Genomic DNA, 17,788 nt, shown 5'->3' with positions numbered 1-17,788 from the left:
TGAGCATTAAGTAGAACCGTAGGAAAAGCACCAAAAAAAAAACAGGTTGGAGGAAGAGACAACCTGCACAGGAAAGATTTAATTCAAGAACTGTGTTGAGGAGAGTGCCCATTTATCTCTAAGTGTTGCTTTTAAGAGACAGCTGAGCGTGACCCAATTCCTTTTTCAATAATCTCAAATCAATTTTGATTGCTAATCATATACAGGTAGTCCTTGTGTTACAACCATTCATTCAGCAACTGTTCAAAGTTAATGGCATGCCAACAAGGACATGTCAGGTCCTCAAAAGTTTCAGCCATTGCAGTGTCTCTGTGGTCATGTGGGTTTGGAGCAAAGATTTGGAAATGATGGCCTAAAGAATCTTTTAATACTATACATAGTTCTATGAAATCTTGCCCGAAGTTGACTTTGGCAAGCATCTGCTGAAAATCAGCATCCAGAATCTCCTGACCCAACTCCTCCTTGCTTTCACTGACTTAATTGCTTGGTCTCTGCTTGTCTTTACTCAGCATATTTGGGGGATTTGATAGGGACTTTTCTCAAATTTTGCTATATTGTCCCATTGGGGTGAAAGTGAAGGTCTTCTACTAACCCCCTGCTTAGGCAGGAAACCCCACACCACTTCAGACAAATGGTTATCCAACATCTTAAAAACTTTTAGTGTTGGAGCATTCACAATTCTGGAGCCAAGTTATTATTTATTATTATTATTTATTAAATTTTTATACCGCCCTTCTCCCAAAGGACTCAGGGCGGTGTACAGCCAACTATAAAACAAAATATATACAATTAAAACAACATTTAAAACATAGCAAATTATAAAGGCTGATAAATTAAAATTTAGATTTTAAAATTTTTAAATATTAATAAACCCCAAATTTAAAATTCTACACTATTATGCAGTCCCGCTTGAATAAATAGGTGTGTTTTAAGCTCACAACGGAAGGTCTGAAGATCAGGCACTTGACGGAGGCCAGGGGGAAGTTCATTCCAGAGCGTCGCTGCCCCCACAGAGAAGGCCCTACTCCTGGGGGCCGCCAGCCGACACTGTTTGGCGGACGGCACCCTGAGGAGACCCTCTCTGTGAGAGTGTACGGGTCGGTGGGAGGCAAAGGGTAACAGCAGGCGGTCCCGTAAGTACCCGGGTTCTAAGCCATGGAGCGCTTTAAAGGTGGTAACCAAAATCTTGAAGCACACCCAAAAAACCACAGGAAGCCAGTGCAGACTACGGAGTAGTGATGTCACGTGGGAGCCACGAGCGGCTCCCGTTACTACTCGCGCAGCCGCATTCTGGACTAACTGTAGCCTCCGGGCAGCCCCATGTAGAGAGCGTTGCAGTAATCCAACCTAAACGTAACCAGAGCGTGAGTGACCGTGCATAAGGCATCCCGGTCAAGGAAGGGACGCAGCTGGCGGACCAAGCGAACTTGGTAAAAGGCCCTCCTGGAGACGGCCACCAGATGTTCATCAAAGGACAGCCGTCCATCCAGGAGGACGCCCAAGTTGCGAACCACCTCCTTTGGGGCGACTAACTGCTTCAACCAGTCAGCTGCGGATGCAGCTGACTGTACCGGGGTGCCGGCATCCACAGCCACTCCGTCTTGGAGGGATTGAGCTTGAGTCTGTTTCTCCCCATCCAGACCCGTTGTTCCACTGATTAATTGTTCTAACTGTCAGGAAATTTCTCCTTAGTTCTAAGTTGCTTCTCTCCTTGATTAGTTTCCACCCATTGCTTCTTGTCCTACCCTCAGGTGCTTTGGAGAATATCTTGACTCCCTCTTCTTTATGGCAGCCCCTGAGATATTATAACACTGCTATCGTGTCTCCTAGTCCTTCTTTGCATTAAACTAGACATACCCAGTTCCTGCAACCGTTCTTCATATGTTTTAGCCTCCAGTCCCCTAATCTTTGTTGCTTTCCTCTGCACTCTTTCTAGTCTCAACATCCTTTTTACATCATGGCGACCAAAACTGAATGCACTATTCCAAGTGTGGTCTTACCAAGGCATTATAAAGTGGTATTAACACTTCATGTGATCTTGCTTCTATCCCTCTGTTTATGCAACCTAGAACTGTGTTGGCTTTTTTGGCTGCTGTAGCATAGTGCTGGCTCATATTTAAATGAGTCCAGTAGGACTCCCAAGATCCCTCTCACAGTTACTACTGTTGAGCAAGGAACTACATATACTGTACCTGTGCATCACCAGGAATACACTTAGAATAACTTTATTGTTGTTTTGAATGTACACTAATCATAAATTAAAATGAAATTTCATTGCATACAGCTAGCAGCGGGTCATCACCTCTAATATACATACTACATAAACATAGTTCATAATTCATAAAAAATAATCCAGCAATAATAAAAAGAAAGAAGAGCTTAAATAACAGTAGCCTTGCAGAACTGGTCCCAGTTCCTCGTATATGAAGTTTCTTTGGGGGAACAGACCGAAACCTTCTAATGGATTTTAGATCTTTCAATCGTGCATAAGAGCACCAGTGTGCCTACTGTCCCTGTCCTAATGTTTCCTATTTGTATCTATTTTATGTATTCAATTCATGCTTATATAATATTATGTAATATATTCTTGACAAATAAAATAAAATAAAATAATAAATAAAATCAGGGTGATAAAACTCAGGACGACCACTAATCAGCAACAGACAGGAAAAAAACCAAGAAAGATTAGAGAATACCAACTTTGATCTCACTCCCCCCCCAGTCCCCCCAGGCAACTTGGATGACATAAAATCTGAAGTGCTATCTTTGATTCCCAATGTAACAGCAGCGTTTTTCTCTTTGCTGACATTGCTCAGAGCGATTCCCTTCTCTTAGTATACAGTATGACTGTAACTTTGTTGCTTGTATCCTTACGATTTATATTGATATTGTTTCCTGATTGCTTATTTGTACCCTATCATTAAGTGTTGTACCTTAGAATCCTTGACGAACGTATCTTTTCTTTTATGTACACTGAGAGCATATGCACCAAATTCCTTGTGTGTCCAATCACACTTGGCCAATAAAAAAATTCTAATCTATTCTACAGCACGCTACAGTACTGGTACCTAGTTATTCCCAAAGACTTCATTTCCCATCATCCGTTAGGTAAATAAGAACACTTCCTGTCGCCGTCTCACCTCGACCGGAAGGCGTCTCCGAACAAAGCTCCGAGAGGGGAGAAGCTTCCTGTTTGCGTCTGGCCGGGGCAAGAGCGACTATGGCATCCACCATAGGGGGTGCGGGAGCTGCATTACCGGCACTATCACCAGCAGCGGACCCCGTTTCCTGCACGCTCGGCCGGCGTGAAGCAAAGCGAGGGCCGATCAACATCTTGGCCCAGCTTCGGCATGCACAGCTCAGCGGCCGGGGCCTGACGCGGGGGTCACAGGTATTACAGGCTCGGCTGGACTCTGCGGGGTGGCTGGGCCAAAGCCGGGGTGGGTGGTGGGGGGGTTCGGGACGACAGGCCTCCTCCCTCGGAGGATTTTGCGCTGTCCCTGGCTACGCCCTCCTTATTCGGAGGGAAATAATGAGCAGAAACAGGAGATGCTTCGGCTGGACTCCGTCCGTTTTCAGATGATGGGTAGGGCGGTAGCTTTTGTGCGGAGGTGAGAACCTGGTCGAGTCTAGCTTTTTTAAAATAAATAAATAAATAAGGATACGGTAGATGGAATTGGGGTTGTGAGAATTGCTGGCATCCTACTCTATACAAGGTACACAATAGGATAAGGGCACCAGCGTACCTACCGTCCCTGTCCTAAAGTTCCCTTTAATTGTATTCATTTTATGTATTCGATTCATGTTTATACTTATATATATTACTTAACATGTATTCGACAAAATAAATAAATAGGTGCCTGCATGCTAACTCCCTTTCCTGTTGACGACAATGATATTTTTATCCCACTTTTCATATAACGTAAAAAACTCAAGCTGGTGAACATACCTAATAACTGGGATATTAAAATAGGACATGTCTCCTGTTTCCCCCGCAACAATAACCCTGGGAAGTGGGTTGGGCCGTGACTTGCCCAAAGTCACCCATCCTGCTTCTTGAGCTCCCAGCAATTGCTGCTGTGACTTGCTTCTGATTTGTGCTTGATGTTTATGTACCAGAGCAGAATGTTGGCAGTGACAGATGTTCAGCATCTTATTACAGGTGTTCAGGTCAGCTGGAATTGATGGGTGACGTGTCTCGTTTAGTCTTGCTCTGATACATTCAGACATGCCATCAGGTTATATGTAATCCAAAACTGAGAATGATCCATAGATCAATGGACAGTTCATATGAAAAGAGATATAATTCTGTCACTGAAATAATACATTCAAAATTCAATTTTAAAAAAATCCAAAATAATAGTGATATTCAATTAATTAAACAGAATTTGCTTTAATTGTATGTTACATTGCAATGGCAATGAACCGTAAGCTCTTTAATATTACTTTCACACGTAAATTCTTATTATTTCTTCATTTTATCTACCTGGTTTTTGATTACACTCAAAATGAAATACTGAAATTTAGCAAATGGTTGTAATAATAAAAGACTTATTTCCGTTCATTTTTTTGATCATATGCAGCCACTTTTGAGACATGATTTAAGTTACAACTGCCAAAAGTTGTCATTTTAAAGCAGTATGGAAAAACTGACATACTTCGTGTTAGTTCCTCCTAAGATATTAATTTTTTAAAATGGTTTTTATACCTATGGAATATGTTTCCCCACAGGTGTTCAGATTGTATTGTGCTTTACCTTTTGTTAGAGATATTGACACTTTCTTTTGTATTTACTTTGCAGCCATAATCTTTTATAGTGCATATAATTATTCTTTGCAAATGGTGATAGAGCAATAAATTCTACCACTTAGTTTTTTAGATTATATAAGTGGGCTGTAAATTACATTACTCCTATTTTAGATTTCCATTGCTGTAATACCTGTATGAATCTGTTCTTGATAGCTTTGTTTAAAAGATTGGAAAAGAAAAGTGGGAAAATGGGAGAAATTAAAGCATTAATTTTATTCCACCAGAACAGAATTCTGAGTTTAAAGACATTTTCATATAGAAATCAGAAAGATTAATATTAAAGATTGAGCTATAGAAAATTGAAATGGCTGATATAGCTGAAATCTATATATATTATGTATTGTGTATTGATCAATCACACAACTATTTTCTATTTTTATTTCTCAGTGAATACACTATTGTGTTTTTAGAAAAAAGATATACACCCCCCCTTAAGTCTTAAATATATCTTCAAATTACAAGTTTAAACTTTTTAGCTGACTAAGTCATTTTAACCTTACTGTACTGATATGTCTGATGCACACATAACAGTGTTCTACCAATGTATTTGATTTAGTTTCCATGCTTTTGGATATTACAAGTGAGATTAAGTCTTAATCATCCGTAAGGAAGATGAAAATACTAGTATATCAAAATATTCTCATAATTTTTAGCCATGGGCTGCTTCTTTCAGAGCCCATTCTACATTAGAATTTTAGAGAGTCTTTTACCAACATCTGGATGGCATTAAAATTGCCACATTCCAAAGTTAATTATCAGTGTTTAATTCTCCAAGAAATTGTTCTTCGTTTTTTTCTGAAAAAAATGTATTCTCAATTTATTGATAAATTATATATTAGATTCTCAGTGCATAAAATGCAGGCAGTTAAAACCCCTGTGAATCCAGTGAGAGAGGAGCTATAGGAGCCTTCTTGACCTGAAATGGTGGAAAGGGGCAACTTTGCAAGACTTTTTATTCTGTCTTCGGTTTAAAAACTATCAGTGGAATGATCAAAAATTCTTTCCACTTCTTCCATTTCCTTTGTAGGTATTATTACTGGTAGCTGTCTGTCCACCTGAGCAAAGTGCTTTTCTGACAGATGGTCAGCAAAAAATAATTCTAACTCCCTATAGCCATCAGCGTTGTGTTGGGTGTGTTAGGTTATATTATGAATGAATAAAAATTAAGAATTTTATTTTTTGGTTCCTTTCCTTATTGTCTTTCCATTTCCATCTTGCTTTATGATAGGTTAGTTTAATATTAATAACATTAGTAATATATCTTCCTTTTGAAGATATATTATTTTAGGAGTTTAGGAGTTTTTTATTTGTTGTGTTAGATATCTATCTTTTTAATTTGTTGTTAGTATTTCTCATTGCCTAGAAATCATCTTTATATGTCTTTATAATTCCAACAATTCTCATCTCTAAAATACTAGGACGCAAGGTCTCTTCTATCTATTCTAAAAAGGAAATAATTTATAAAATATTAAATCAGAAAGCAAGTAAGAATTGATGTTGCTTAATTTTTAGTACTGTATTGTTGTATATTTACAAAAATACATGAAGGAAAAGTGAATGGTGGAAAGGAAGAAAAGTTAGAGAAAGTTATAGTTGGTTGGAATTGAAATATTGGTTTTAAAAGGAGTTCAGTGCCTTCCTGAATGCTAAGAAGGGACCAAATGCATCTTTAAGGCAGTTTATTTCCTGACATCAGAAAGCCTATCTTCTTTTTTTATAAGAATTTTTTTTTATTTTCCACAACAAAACAAAACAAAACAAAAACATTCACATCAAACCATTACATTGTGCTGACTGGGTGTTTACAAATCTTCTTGTACAAATTCAAAATACACATCTCTTTCATACATGTGTTTTCAATATCTTATAGAAAGCCTATCTTCTGATCTATAGCTGTCTGTCTTCTCCTTGGGATAGCATCACAAGCAGAGACTCCCTAGACGTTATCACAGAATGGGCAGAAATATTTTGGAGAAAGAACCCCAAGATAGCTGAAACCGTATAAAATAAAGAGCAAAGAAGAATAGAATAGAATAGAATTTTATTGGCCAAGTGTGATTGGACACACAAGGAATTTGTCTTGGTGCATATGCTCTCAGTGTACATAAAAGAAAAGATACGTTCATCAAGGTAATCTAATATCAGCAGTAAACTTATAGTGTACCTTAAATCTGTTTAATTCATTATTAATACTACATTACTAGATTTATAATTTTCAGCATTTCAGTAAAAGTATTTGTCATTTTAAACTTCCCTGAATAAATATCAATGGCTCTCTTCTGTAAATGATTCCCATCTGCTTGGTACTGAAGGCAGTTGTAATTAAGGTCACACGGTATAGTTTATCTCAGTATACAGAACCTCTTTGTATTTGAAACAGCACTTGAATAACAACTGTATTTTCAAGTCTTGCATGTTATAGAAAACTTTACATTTATGTGCAAGCACTGTTGGCATAAGAGAATAAATATGTATAGTAATATTACTTTGAAGGGAATAAACTTGAAATATTACCTAGAATACTTTTTATTCCAATAGTGAATGCAGAATATTTGGCAGTAGGATTGCTTGCTGCATCTAAGTGCCACAGATTCTCTGATGGCTCTCACTTTGAAATGATGGTATTAAAAAGAAGCATAATTTCATATGTCTACATTTAGTCAACTTATAGATGCTGTTTTGTGGAAAGTTTTATTTGGATCGTATTTTGATTGCTTAAGCAATTGCATTCAGATTGAATAAAGTTAAAGTAAGGATCTCCATTTTTTTGAGCCACATTGAGTATATCCTGAACACCAACAAAATGTAAGAACTATACAGGTTCTGGCTGTTCACAAAATGTTTAAGGCACTACTCTTTTTCTGTGTATGTATGTACGTATGTACGTATGTATGTATGTAGTTAGTCAGTTAGTTAGTTTGTATAACTGCCCAGGTCACATATATAACTGTAGGCTTGTGTATTAAATTTGTTTATGTACTGCATTTAAAAAAACACTTGATTTTGCTCTGATATGATGCAATCTGAATATAGGACATCCACATCTTTCTTGTCAGGGTCAGATCATTCTCTAATTGGCCTTGAGTTGATCAACGCTAGCAACTCTGCAGGGAGGAGGACCATCTTTTAATACCAGCAATCATAATTATTTTCTTGAGCCACCTACAAGAGCTGGAAATTGCCGTTGTTCTCTGTGGTGGGGCAGTTCCTTTCAATAGAAAAGGAAAAAAAATAGTCTTAAGTCCCTTGTGTTCGAGGTGCTATAGATAGTTAGCATTTTCTCCAGTCTTACTTAGTTTCTATATGAAAGCACCAGGGGAGATAATCGGTTATTAGTGTCATCCATATACTGATAATACCCATCTTTGCACCTAGACCTCTGACCAACAGGTGATATAATTGAAATTCTGTCCTGGTGCCAGCAGTCTCTTGGCGTCTGATGCCTCAAAATTATCTTCTCCCAATCATTTGTATCCATCTGATAAAACCAAATAAAAGGGATTCTCACTCAAAGACTTGTAATTTGAAGGCCCTAAAAGTAGTCTTTTCAGTCCCTGCCCTCCTTATTTGGAACAACATGCTCTTTAGATTTATATGGCGCTGGTTGGGTTTTAGAAAGGCCAATAAAACTTGACTTTTTCTGCAGGCCTTGGGGGCAGAACTAATGTGAAGTATACCCGCTGATCACCTGGAGGCTGATGGAAGTTGAGCTATTTTATTTGTGAATTTATTTTTAGTGGTTTGTTTTGTTAATCTCTGGTGTTAAATTGGTACTCAAAATTGGTATTAATTGCAGCAGAATATAAGCACAATAAACAAATAAATGCTTTTCCCTTCTCAAACATAGCCCCTGCCAATCTCATATTACCTTTTTCATATATGCTCTTGGCATTTCCTTTGTGTTCACCAGATGGATGAAGTCCCTTTAAAAAAATAAATAAAACTTGTGTGCGCTGAATATTGTGGAATTTTCTTTGCCCCAAGAAAATCAAGTACAGTTTGCAAAAGCCAGTGGACCTTATGTTGCCAGCCCAGAGATAAAGCTCCATTGTTGGGGAGTTACAATAGTTTTTAAAGTGAAGGATTGCATAGTGTTACAAAGTATTGCATAGAGATATTTTGTATCAGCAAGGACCATGATTTTGAGATATTGTAATCAAAGTTCTTACTGCTTTTCTGGGGAGGGGAGGAAGATTTGTAAAGAAACATTTATTTACTATATTTTTAATTGTGTTTTGTTGATAAGTATTGTGTCCAAGATGTTTTGCAAACGCAAGAAAGAGATTCTATCATTAGGCCAGCAAATTACAAAGAAAGAACATGCAAAGAAAGGGAGTTCAAAGATAGATAAAAATATGAGTTCTGCCAGAATATCCCCCCAAAAAGTTGATAATATTAAATGGGCATTTATGTTCTGTTCATGCAAGACTGAATTTTCCATTTATTTATTTTTTATAAAACTTTAATAATAAAACTTCAGAAAATGAATCCTTGCATTAAATAGCAATCAATTGCTCACGCCCTTTAGAGGAGGAAGAAATGTTATTCTTGTTTCACTGCCACAGATGAATGGGGCTGAGTGTCCTTTGTGAAGAAAAATCCCTGCAGTTATTTCTTCTCTGGGGAGATAGAAAATAAACTTTAGAAGTAATACTGTGCTTATTATCAGAAACGGCTCAGACACATTGATATGAACAATATCATTAAGGATAGCAAATATAAGTTTTCAAATTTGAGACTGATATGATTGAAACAATCCTGAACCTCAAAAAGGCTTCAGAAATAATGGTTGACTCTAAAGTCTAAATATTAACCAGGGGTAAAATTTTCCCTACCAGTTCTGTGGGCGTGGCTTGGTGGTCAGATGACTCGGTGGACGTGGTCAATAACAATAAATAATAAAAATAATAAACAAAGTATAAAAAAACAATAAGAGGTACCAAAAACCAACTTTCACACTTTACACACACACAACACAACACAACTGACTCACACACAATGTAAAAGCAGTTGCACTTCACACTTCACACAGCCACAAAAAGCTCAAAAACCAACTTTCACATTTTACACACACACAACTGACACACACAACACACACACACACAAATACCACATACAGCTTTCTGAGATTTTGTGTGTTTGTGTAGTTAGAGTGAAACACTACAGAAACATACCAAATCTCAGAAAGCTGCACAACTATTTTATTATTTTATTTTATTTTATTATAGACTTCAATTCCCAGAGTTCCTCAGCCAGACAGCATTAATCACTCAGAGGTGAAATAGTTTAGCTAAGTTTAGATTAGTTCAGTCTGGTGCTAAAAGCGAAACTGGGGCTTTCCGGCTATGAGAAAAGCCATGAGGTCGATCAGTAATCAGGTAAGTGGCTTAGACTCTTTTAAAAGGAGTTTTTCTACATGTTTTCTACAGAAAACATGTTTTTTAAGGTTCTGCTGATGAGGAACTCAGGTGAGATCCCCAGAGTAGCCTTTAATTATTATTTTTTTTAAGTTTAAAGGCTGCCGATCTCAGCTGAGGGGCGGGACCCTCAAAGGCTTTTTTTTTACTTTTAAAGGCAGGTTTCGGCTGAAGCAAAACCTTCTTTTAAAAGTTAAAAAAAGCCCTTCTGCTGATGATGGGGCTCAGCAGAGGCGGGGGGTGGGGCCAGGGATTTTTGCTACCGGTCCTCTGAACCAGCAGCCGCCATCGCTACCGGATCGCGTGAGCCTGTCTGATCTGGGAGCATTTCACCCCTGATATTAACCCTCTATCCTAAGGGGAAAAATGGCACGTGCATATTTAAGGTATAAGTAGCAGGTCAATGGAAGAGTTCTGTTTGAAGTGGAGTCTGTGAGAATGTTAAATGTATTATACATCTTGCAAATATGAAATCTGCTGTTTTATTATAGTGAACTACAGAAATACTTTCCAGTACTTTCTCTTACCTTGTCTGCTATATTTATTTATTCTTAGTTACGTTTCTTTGCTTACTTTTTTTTAACAAACAAAGAATGGATTTTATAGGGGTTTAGTAACTAATGCAATAAACCGACGTTTCAAAAATGGCTGACGTCACATTATGATAGGACAAGAAATGATAACTTTCCTAATTTAATTCAGCAAAAATTAAGGGAAGGATTACTTTCTTTACTTTCTTTGCTAGCTCTCTACTCTTCCCTAAACACCAAATTGTAATATTGTCTTCTATAAGCAAAAGTTACTTTAATGAAAAAAGTGTGACGAGAGGGAAATTACTGATGATTGATAGATACATAAATAGAACCCAATAAATAGTATAAGAATCCTCTGCTACTGACGTTGATTTTGCTGTTTAAAATGTTTTCATTAGTTGTCTACATTTCTTGATTTTAAATTGTGAAAAAGCAAAATATTTCTTCAAATTATCATTAATGAAAATTCTAATTCTACATGGGTGTCAAACTCGACTGTGTCATGTGACATCACATGACATATCGCGATGTGTTTTGCCTTTGGAGAGCCAGGTGGATGTGGCCTATGCATCCAGCCCATGGGCCACCAGTTTGACACCACTACTCTAGCTAATATTCCCATCATCTGTTCAGTGTAGAGTGCTTATAAGACCAAATGTTTTTTATAACCATGCATCTGAATTTATTTCCAAGAAAAAGGGAAAAAAATCAATAATATTTGGAATTGTGATGAATTGATGATATGTGAAACATACGCCAAAGAACTGAAAGAACACTGTATGTTGCGATCATTTTCAATGCAATATTTTGTCTTTCAAAGTTAGAACTAATTTGTAAACTCCTGTGTTTCCACTAACACAAATAGAAACTTAAATATATGTGTGGCACCCCAAATTCAAATGAGACCAGAAATTGGATTAATTTCTGGTGCAGTGGAAAACTGGAGAAGTGGTCAATTTAAATAATCTGGAAGCATTGTAATAAGTATTCTTTATTGATAAAATGTTTGGAATCTGAAACTCTGTCTTGCAGATCACAGGAGCTTTGTTAAAAGAAAGAGACAAACAAGCAAAGTGGAATGGAATTCCTTTGCTCTTACAAAAGCTCTATGAGACTAGCCATGCTAATAGTGATTTTTCTCAAAGTCAGAGCATCTTAAAGGTAAGTTTATTGCTCATTTTCAATCAACCATCATTGTGTTAAATCTGTTCTTAATCGCAAGCCAATCATCAACAGTATCAATTATTGTGTGATTCATTGTACTACAAAATCACAATTTTATATAATATTCATATATTTAGAATACATGGATTAAACAACAGTTACTGTGTAATTTGTAACGTTTAATTTGTAGCATATTCTGTATGCATAATGTCAGCATAATGTCCCAACTCATACTGCTCTGTTCATACTACATGTTATTTTATTTAGTTGTTTTTCATGAATTAAACATTCCCCATTGTTATTTAGCCTTTCTTTATGGTGAAAATGTTTCAAACTATTGATAATAGAGATGATGCTGACTAGTCCAGGCTATCATTGCTATACAAACAATTTAAAATTTCTGTTTATTAGCATATCTAGAATGATTTTGTTATCATGCCCCTTTATATGTATATAGGGTATATCTATATATGAAACTTAATTTAATAAATCTCATTCTACATTGTTAAAACTAAATCATGTGCATTTACTTCAAAACATAATTATGTACAATTGTAGCATTTCAATTCCAGCAATTTCCAAGCATCAGTCCTTGTTTAACAAGATACTAGAACATTTTGTCTGTTACTTTCTGTGCCTTTTTCAGCTCTGTTGTAGCCTTTTAATATATTTTTTCTAACAATCTTGGAAAAAATTCAGTAGAATAGAATAGAATAGAATAGAATAGAATAGAATAGAATAGAATAGAATAGAATAGAATAGAATAGAATAGAATAGAATAGAATAGAAAAGAAAAGAAAAGAAAAGAAAAGAAAAGAAAAGAAAAGAAATTCAGTATTGGACTGTTTATCATAACTCCAAGGTCTATTTCTTGGTCACTCATTACTAGCTTAGATACTGGAGGGGAGGGGTCTTTGCTTAACAAGAAACCATTACATTTGCTTTTATTGAGCTGCATTTTTCATATGAATACACATTATTTTGGGACATGCCATCCAAATTTTGTAGAACAGTTAAAAATAATAGTTTAAAGTATTGGCCTTTTGAAATTTAATATATTAATGTACCATAACTACAATATGTTTTCGTTTCTGCCAGGAAATTTCTCCCCTTCTTTCTATGGAAGCCATGGCATTTGTCACAGAAGAAAGAAAATCTGCACAAGAATCTACTTTTCCAAATACATATACATTTGACCTATTTGGAGGTGTTGATGTAAGTGATACTCTGAATCAGTTTTGCCTTCAGTACAGAAACAGGTTCTCAAATGCTGGGACATTCTAATCCATGGTGGTGAAAGGAAATATTAATGTTTGTTCAAGGCAAGAAGTGAAGGCTCATCACCTGAGAAACAGTAATTTGGAGAACGCAATCTATCATCTTTTAGTTTAGAAGAGGAAAGATTAAAAAGAGACATAGTTGCATATAACGTATCAAATAAGAGTAGGAGGCCATGGGATAATAAAGATGAACGTTTGGCAATTTCACTATGCTCTGTCATCTTTTGAACTATAAAGAAGGATTTTGGTCTTCTGAAATCTCTCTTGGAAAAAAGAACATATGTTTAAAAGCCAGTGAGATTATATAGTGCAAAATCTGAGAAGAGTGAAAACCATTAATAGAAATATACAAGTTTTTTATAAAGTTGTCCAATATACTTGTAATTTATGCTATCTAATGCAGTTTGAAGATTATTCTCCAGGTACTTTGTCCTAGCCTAACAAATATAATAAAAAGTAGCATAGTACTATTAGCAAAGTATCTCTGATGTAGTCACTCAAGTAACTGGAGTTCTTGAACGTTACTTAAAATGTCTTTTTATTATCTTATCCATGTGGCCAACCATCTGGTATCACCCAATTTTATTGCCTCTAATTCAAGCCAATAACCTGTGTTCAAAGGTTATTGTGTTCATTAATTTCAAACCTGTGTTCATTAATTTCTAATGTGGTTTGCCAACCAATCATCTGGGCTTGGGTAGCTTCTGGGGAAACCTTTTTCAATGCTAGTAAAGTTAACGGGTGACACAACTCAACACGAACGTAGGATATCTGGAAGTATATGCAATTTGTCTCTAGTCAATAGGATGCAATTGATTGGCTGTACGATGTATCATTTTTATTACACCTATTATAATCATATGTTCAGTCTTAAATATAACTTCATGCTAATAGAAGATGACAGTGATTTATGATTATAATAGCCTTAGACAGACTCAATTAAAAATCATCCATAAATTTAGTACAAGGTCAAGACTAGGGAAACAGCATATTTATCTCATTAAATATAAATTTACAAGGATGTTTTTAATTGGTTTGAAGATAGGGAAGAGACGATAATTCCTAAAAAATGCAGGAATGTGTTTTATAAAGGCAGAAGTATCTATTTCTCTCAATAGCTTTGATATAACAAGCAAAAAAATCTGCTGCTCACTAACTCAGGCTCTTGTGTAGCCTTGTCTTACCCTAAAAACTGATAATATAATAAAAACAAATTCCATATAATGCTTAATTTGGAGGCAATGAGATTTTTTCCCCCAACTAACTAGCACAACATATTTAGGATTTATATATTCAGCAAGTATTTTGTATTACGTATAGTTTAAAAGTATTTAAAATAGGGCAGTACTTCTTGTTAAATGTACACGTGATCCTAATAGATCACATTAAGAAGCCATGGCTAACTAGTGTCACATGATTTAAAATTAGCTTCCCTGTGCTAGCTGGTATGGAAGCCAAGAATTATAATTCCAAATTGGATATGAAAAGGTTACTAGGCCATTTACCTCTTCTGACAGAGGAAAGGATAGAGCAGCATAAGGTAAAGGTAAAGGTTCCCCTCGCACATACGTGCTAATTGTTGCTGACTCTAGGGGGCGGTGCTCATCTCCGTTTCAAAGCCAAAGAGCCAGCGCTGTCCGAAGACGTCTCCATAGTCATGTGGCCGGCATGACTCAACACCAAAGGTGCACAGAACGCTGTTACCTTCCCACCAAAGGTGGTCCCTATTTTTTCTACTTGCATTTTTACGTGCTTTCGAAACTGCTAGGTTGGCAGAAGCTGGGACAAGTAACGGGAGCTCATAGAGCAGCAAAAACTATCTATATTTCGCTGATTATAATGTCAAGTGGTTGTCAAAATATTCTTTTTTACCCCACACAAAATTACAATACAATTTATTGAAATGGAAAAAGATTATTGACTAGACCTTGAAGTTGGTTTGTTTTTCTAGTTTAATGAACCTTAAACCTAGCTGGACCTGATCCAGGCATAATAGGAAACATTAGTTACTTCACAACAGTTTCTATCGTCTTCTTATAACTTCTGTATTAGAAGAGAGAGCACAAAGCCAAAAGCTTGTGTATTTAAGTATGAGCCCAAACATTAGACAAATATTCCATTGAAACATGGTAAATTTTATGAAGAGATTATTGTAAAGTTTGGGCATTGGGTGTTTTGTAAAGTAAGGTAGTCTTGTTCAAATCAGGCTGATGATTTTACAGACATATAACTAGTTTTGTAGTAGTTGGCAAAGATACTAGAAAAAGAAGTGGTTTGATATCAACTTGGGGGATGTGTTCAGTTTCCCACACTAGTTACAACCCCGGGATCTTCTCATGGCCTCCTATCCAAATATTAACCAAGTTTGCCCTTGCCTTTCTTATTTGGAGGGGATCAACCAGGTGCCTTCCATGTAGTTGAATGGAAGTTTTGTGCACGCAACAAAAAAGAAGAGTTTGTGTAAAATCAATTGAATTTGCTATTCAAATAATTGTTATACTATTTTGTTAAAGTAAATAAAGTAATTATCTAATTCACAGCTCCTGGTAGAAATACTTATGAGGCCAACATTTATTACACAGAAGAAGAAACAAAAGAGTAAGTAGAAGTCTTGTCTCTGTCATGAATTCTTTTTTATTCAGTGTCAGTCACAAGTGCAGGTTTGGTAGTGGTAGTTTGCCAATACCGTACATTTTCTGAATTTCTAAAATTTACAGCTTTTAAGCTAATAGATCCTAAATATTTTGAGTCATATGTTAAAACATTAAATGAAGTCAATATTTTAATACCAGTAATTTGGTATTTGTCATTATTTCCAAAAGATTGCAAGATAAACTATAGTTTAGTCCAGGGGTCTCCAACCTTGCCAACTTGAAGACTTGTGGACTTCAACTCCCATAATTCCTCAGCCAGCTTTGCTTTGAGTTGAAGTCCACAAGTCTTCAAGTTGCCAAGGTTGGAGACCCCTGGTTTAATTACTGTGGAAACATTTACACAAATAATTTAAAACATGCCTTATATTTGTTATGTGAATTTAAATTAGTACCTCTAATTGTTATCTATCTACATTGAGCGTTCATTAAATTTGTTTTTACTTTTAGACAGGTTATTTCTATTCTACCCATTAAGAATTAATGAACTAATATTTTTTAAAAAATTACAAATATATGTGTAGAGCATCATTATGAAGGGATAAGCATGAATAAAGCAATATAGCTGTTGTTTTTTTTAAAGGGGGATTCTGGTATCTAAAATGCATAAAAGTAAGCACCATAATAATAATCCTGGAATTACCATTGAGATGGGCGACCGATGGTAGCTTGTTAGCCATTAACTTATAATCCTCCCCAGGTATACCATTAACCCTAGGTTTATTGGATTTTAACAGCTGAAATACCTGTTTTCTTCAGTATATTTTGTATTTATGATATTATGTAAAATATTTTGAAATACAGGCAGAATGAGTGATCAAGTTACTGTATTTCAAAAAAAACACTAATAAGAATATTATGTTTTACAGTAAGTGATGACCTTATCAAGGACTGTTTAAGCATATTGTACAATTCCTGCATTTGTGTAAGTCATATTCTGTGTATTAAATTTTTTTGCTTTATTATACCTAAAATTTTTACTTAATTTAAAAAAATAAAGCATAGGATTTTACATAATACGGTAGACATAAACACATTGGCAGCTGCATTTTATCTCAATATTATCTTTTAAAGAGGATTTGTTCATATATGATTAGTTGTGGGAGTTTAGTAATATGGAATTCTTTGCTATTTTGGATGTTTTTAATTCCAGATTGAAAGTTATTTTCCAGCAAATAAGATTAGAAAATGCATCACCATGATTATTTTGAGATTGCTTTTGATACTTTCCTACTGTGTTCCCAAGCTATGGAATCTACTCCATCAATAGCAATAGCACTTAGACTTATATACTACTTCACAGTGCTTTACAGCCCTCTCTAAGCAGTGTACTTTTAGGAAAGGAATCAAGATCTTCCTCTTCAATCAGATATTTGCAGTTGAAGCTAGTCTTTTAGGTATTTGTTTTATATTTATGTTGCTGCCTTAAATGCCCCACATACAGAAATATGGGATAGATAAAATAATAAGAATAACAATATCTATAACAATAACAATAGTTAATTTAATTAGCTAACTATTCCTAATATAAACATGATCAGCATTATTGGCAAAAATTTTGTTTATATTATTTTATGCATGTATATTTTAAGCAGAATGACAATATTGTCATTCTGCTAAAAATATACACAAATAAAATAATATAGGCATCAGAGTTTTAAGGAATCCTCCAAAACAGATATGAGACAGATATTTAGTTTTATAACATCAATCCTTCTAAAAAGCACTTTATCAGTTTCAACCTTGTGCTGAAGAGTTTAAACAATTAAATGTAGAGCATAAATCTATTAATGATTCCCTTATTCCATTCAGTCATCCAGAACAGTTTAATTAGAATCCAGAAACATACATTCATTATTTGTTTTTACTATAGGTTTATTTTCCTCCTTAATACACTCGTAAGAATTATCAATTGAGGAATACCATTGTGGATA

The 17,788-nt window shown here is 35.5% G+C and overlaps 1 protein-coding gene across 1 annotated transcript in view; it reads left to right on the top strand.

The window, feature by feature from the left end:
* The first annotated feature begins 3,168 nt into the window (after positions 1 to 3,168).
* The window catches only part of TRPC4AP (transient receptor potential cation channel subfamily C member 4 associated protein), a 32,856-nt gene continuing 18,236 nt past the window's right edge, over positions 3,169 to 17,788 (top strand). The window contains exons 1-5 of the mRNA XM_058178702.1: positions 3,169 to 3,391; positions 11,792 to 11,920; positions 13,022 to 13,138; positions 15,744 to 15,801; positions 16,724 to 16,779. Coding sequence (XP_058034685.1) covers positions 3,221 to 3,391; positions 11,792 to 11,920; positions 13,022 to 13,138; positions 15,744 to 15,801; positions 16,724 to 16,779 — 531 coding nt within the window. The 5' untranslated portion in view covers positions 3,169 to 3,220. The remainder of the gene's footprint in view (positions 3,392 to 11,791; positions 11,921 to 13,021; positions 13,139 to 15,743; positions 15,802 to 16,723; positions 16,780 to 17,788) is intronic.

This window comes from Ahaetulla prasina, chromosome 3, assembly GCF_028640845.1.
Source record: "Ahaetulla prasina isolate Xishuangbanna chromosome 3, ASM2864084v1, whole genome shotgun sequence".
Classification (NCBI taxonomy): domain Eukaryota; kingdom Metazoa; phylum Chordata; class Lepidosauria; order Squamata; family Colubridae; genus Ahaetulla; species Ahaetulla prasina.
Note: the sequence above shows the minus strand (reverse complement) of the source record. Positions and strands in the feature narration are given on the sequence as shown.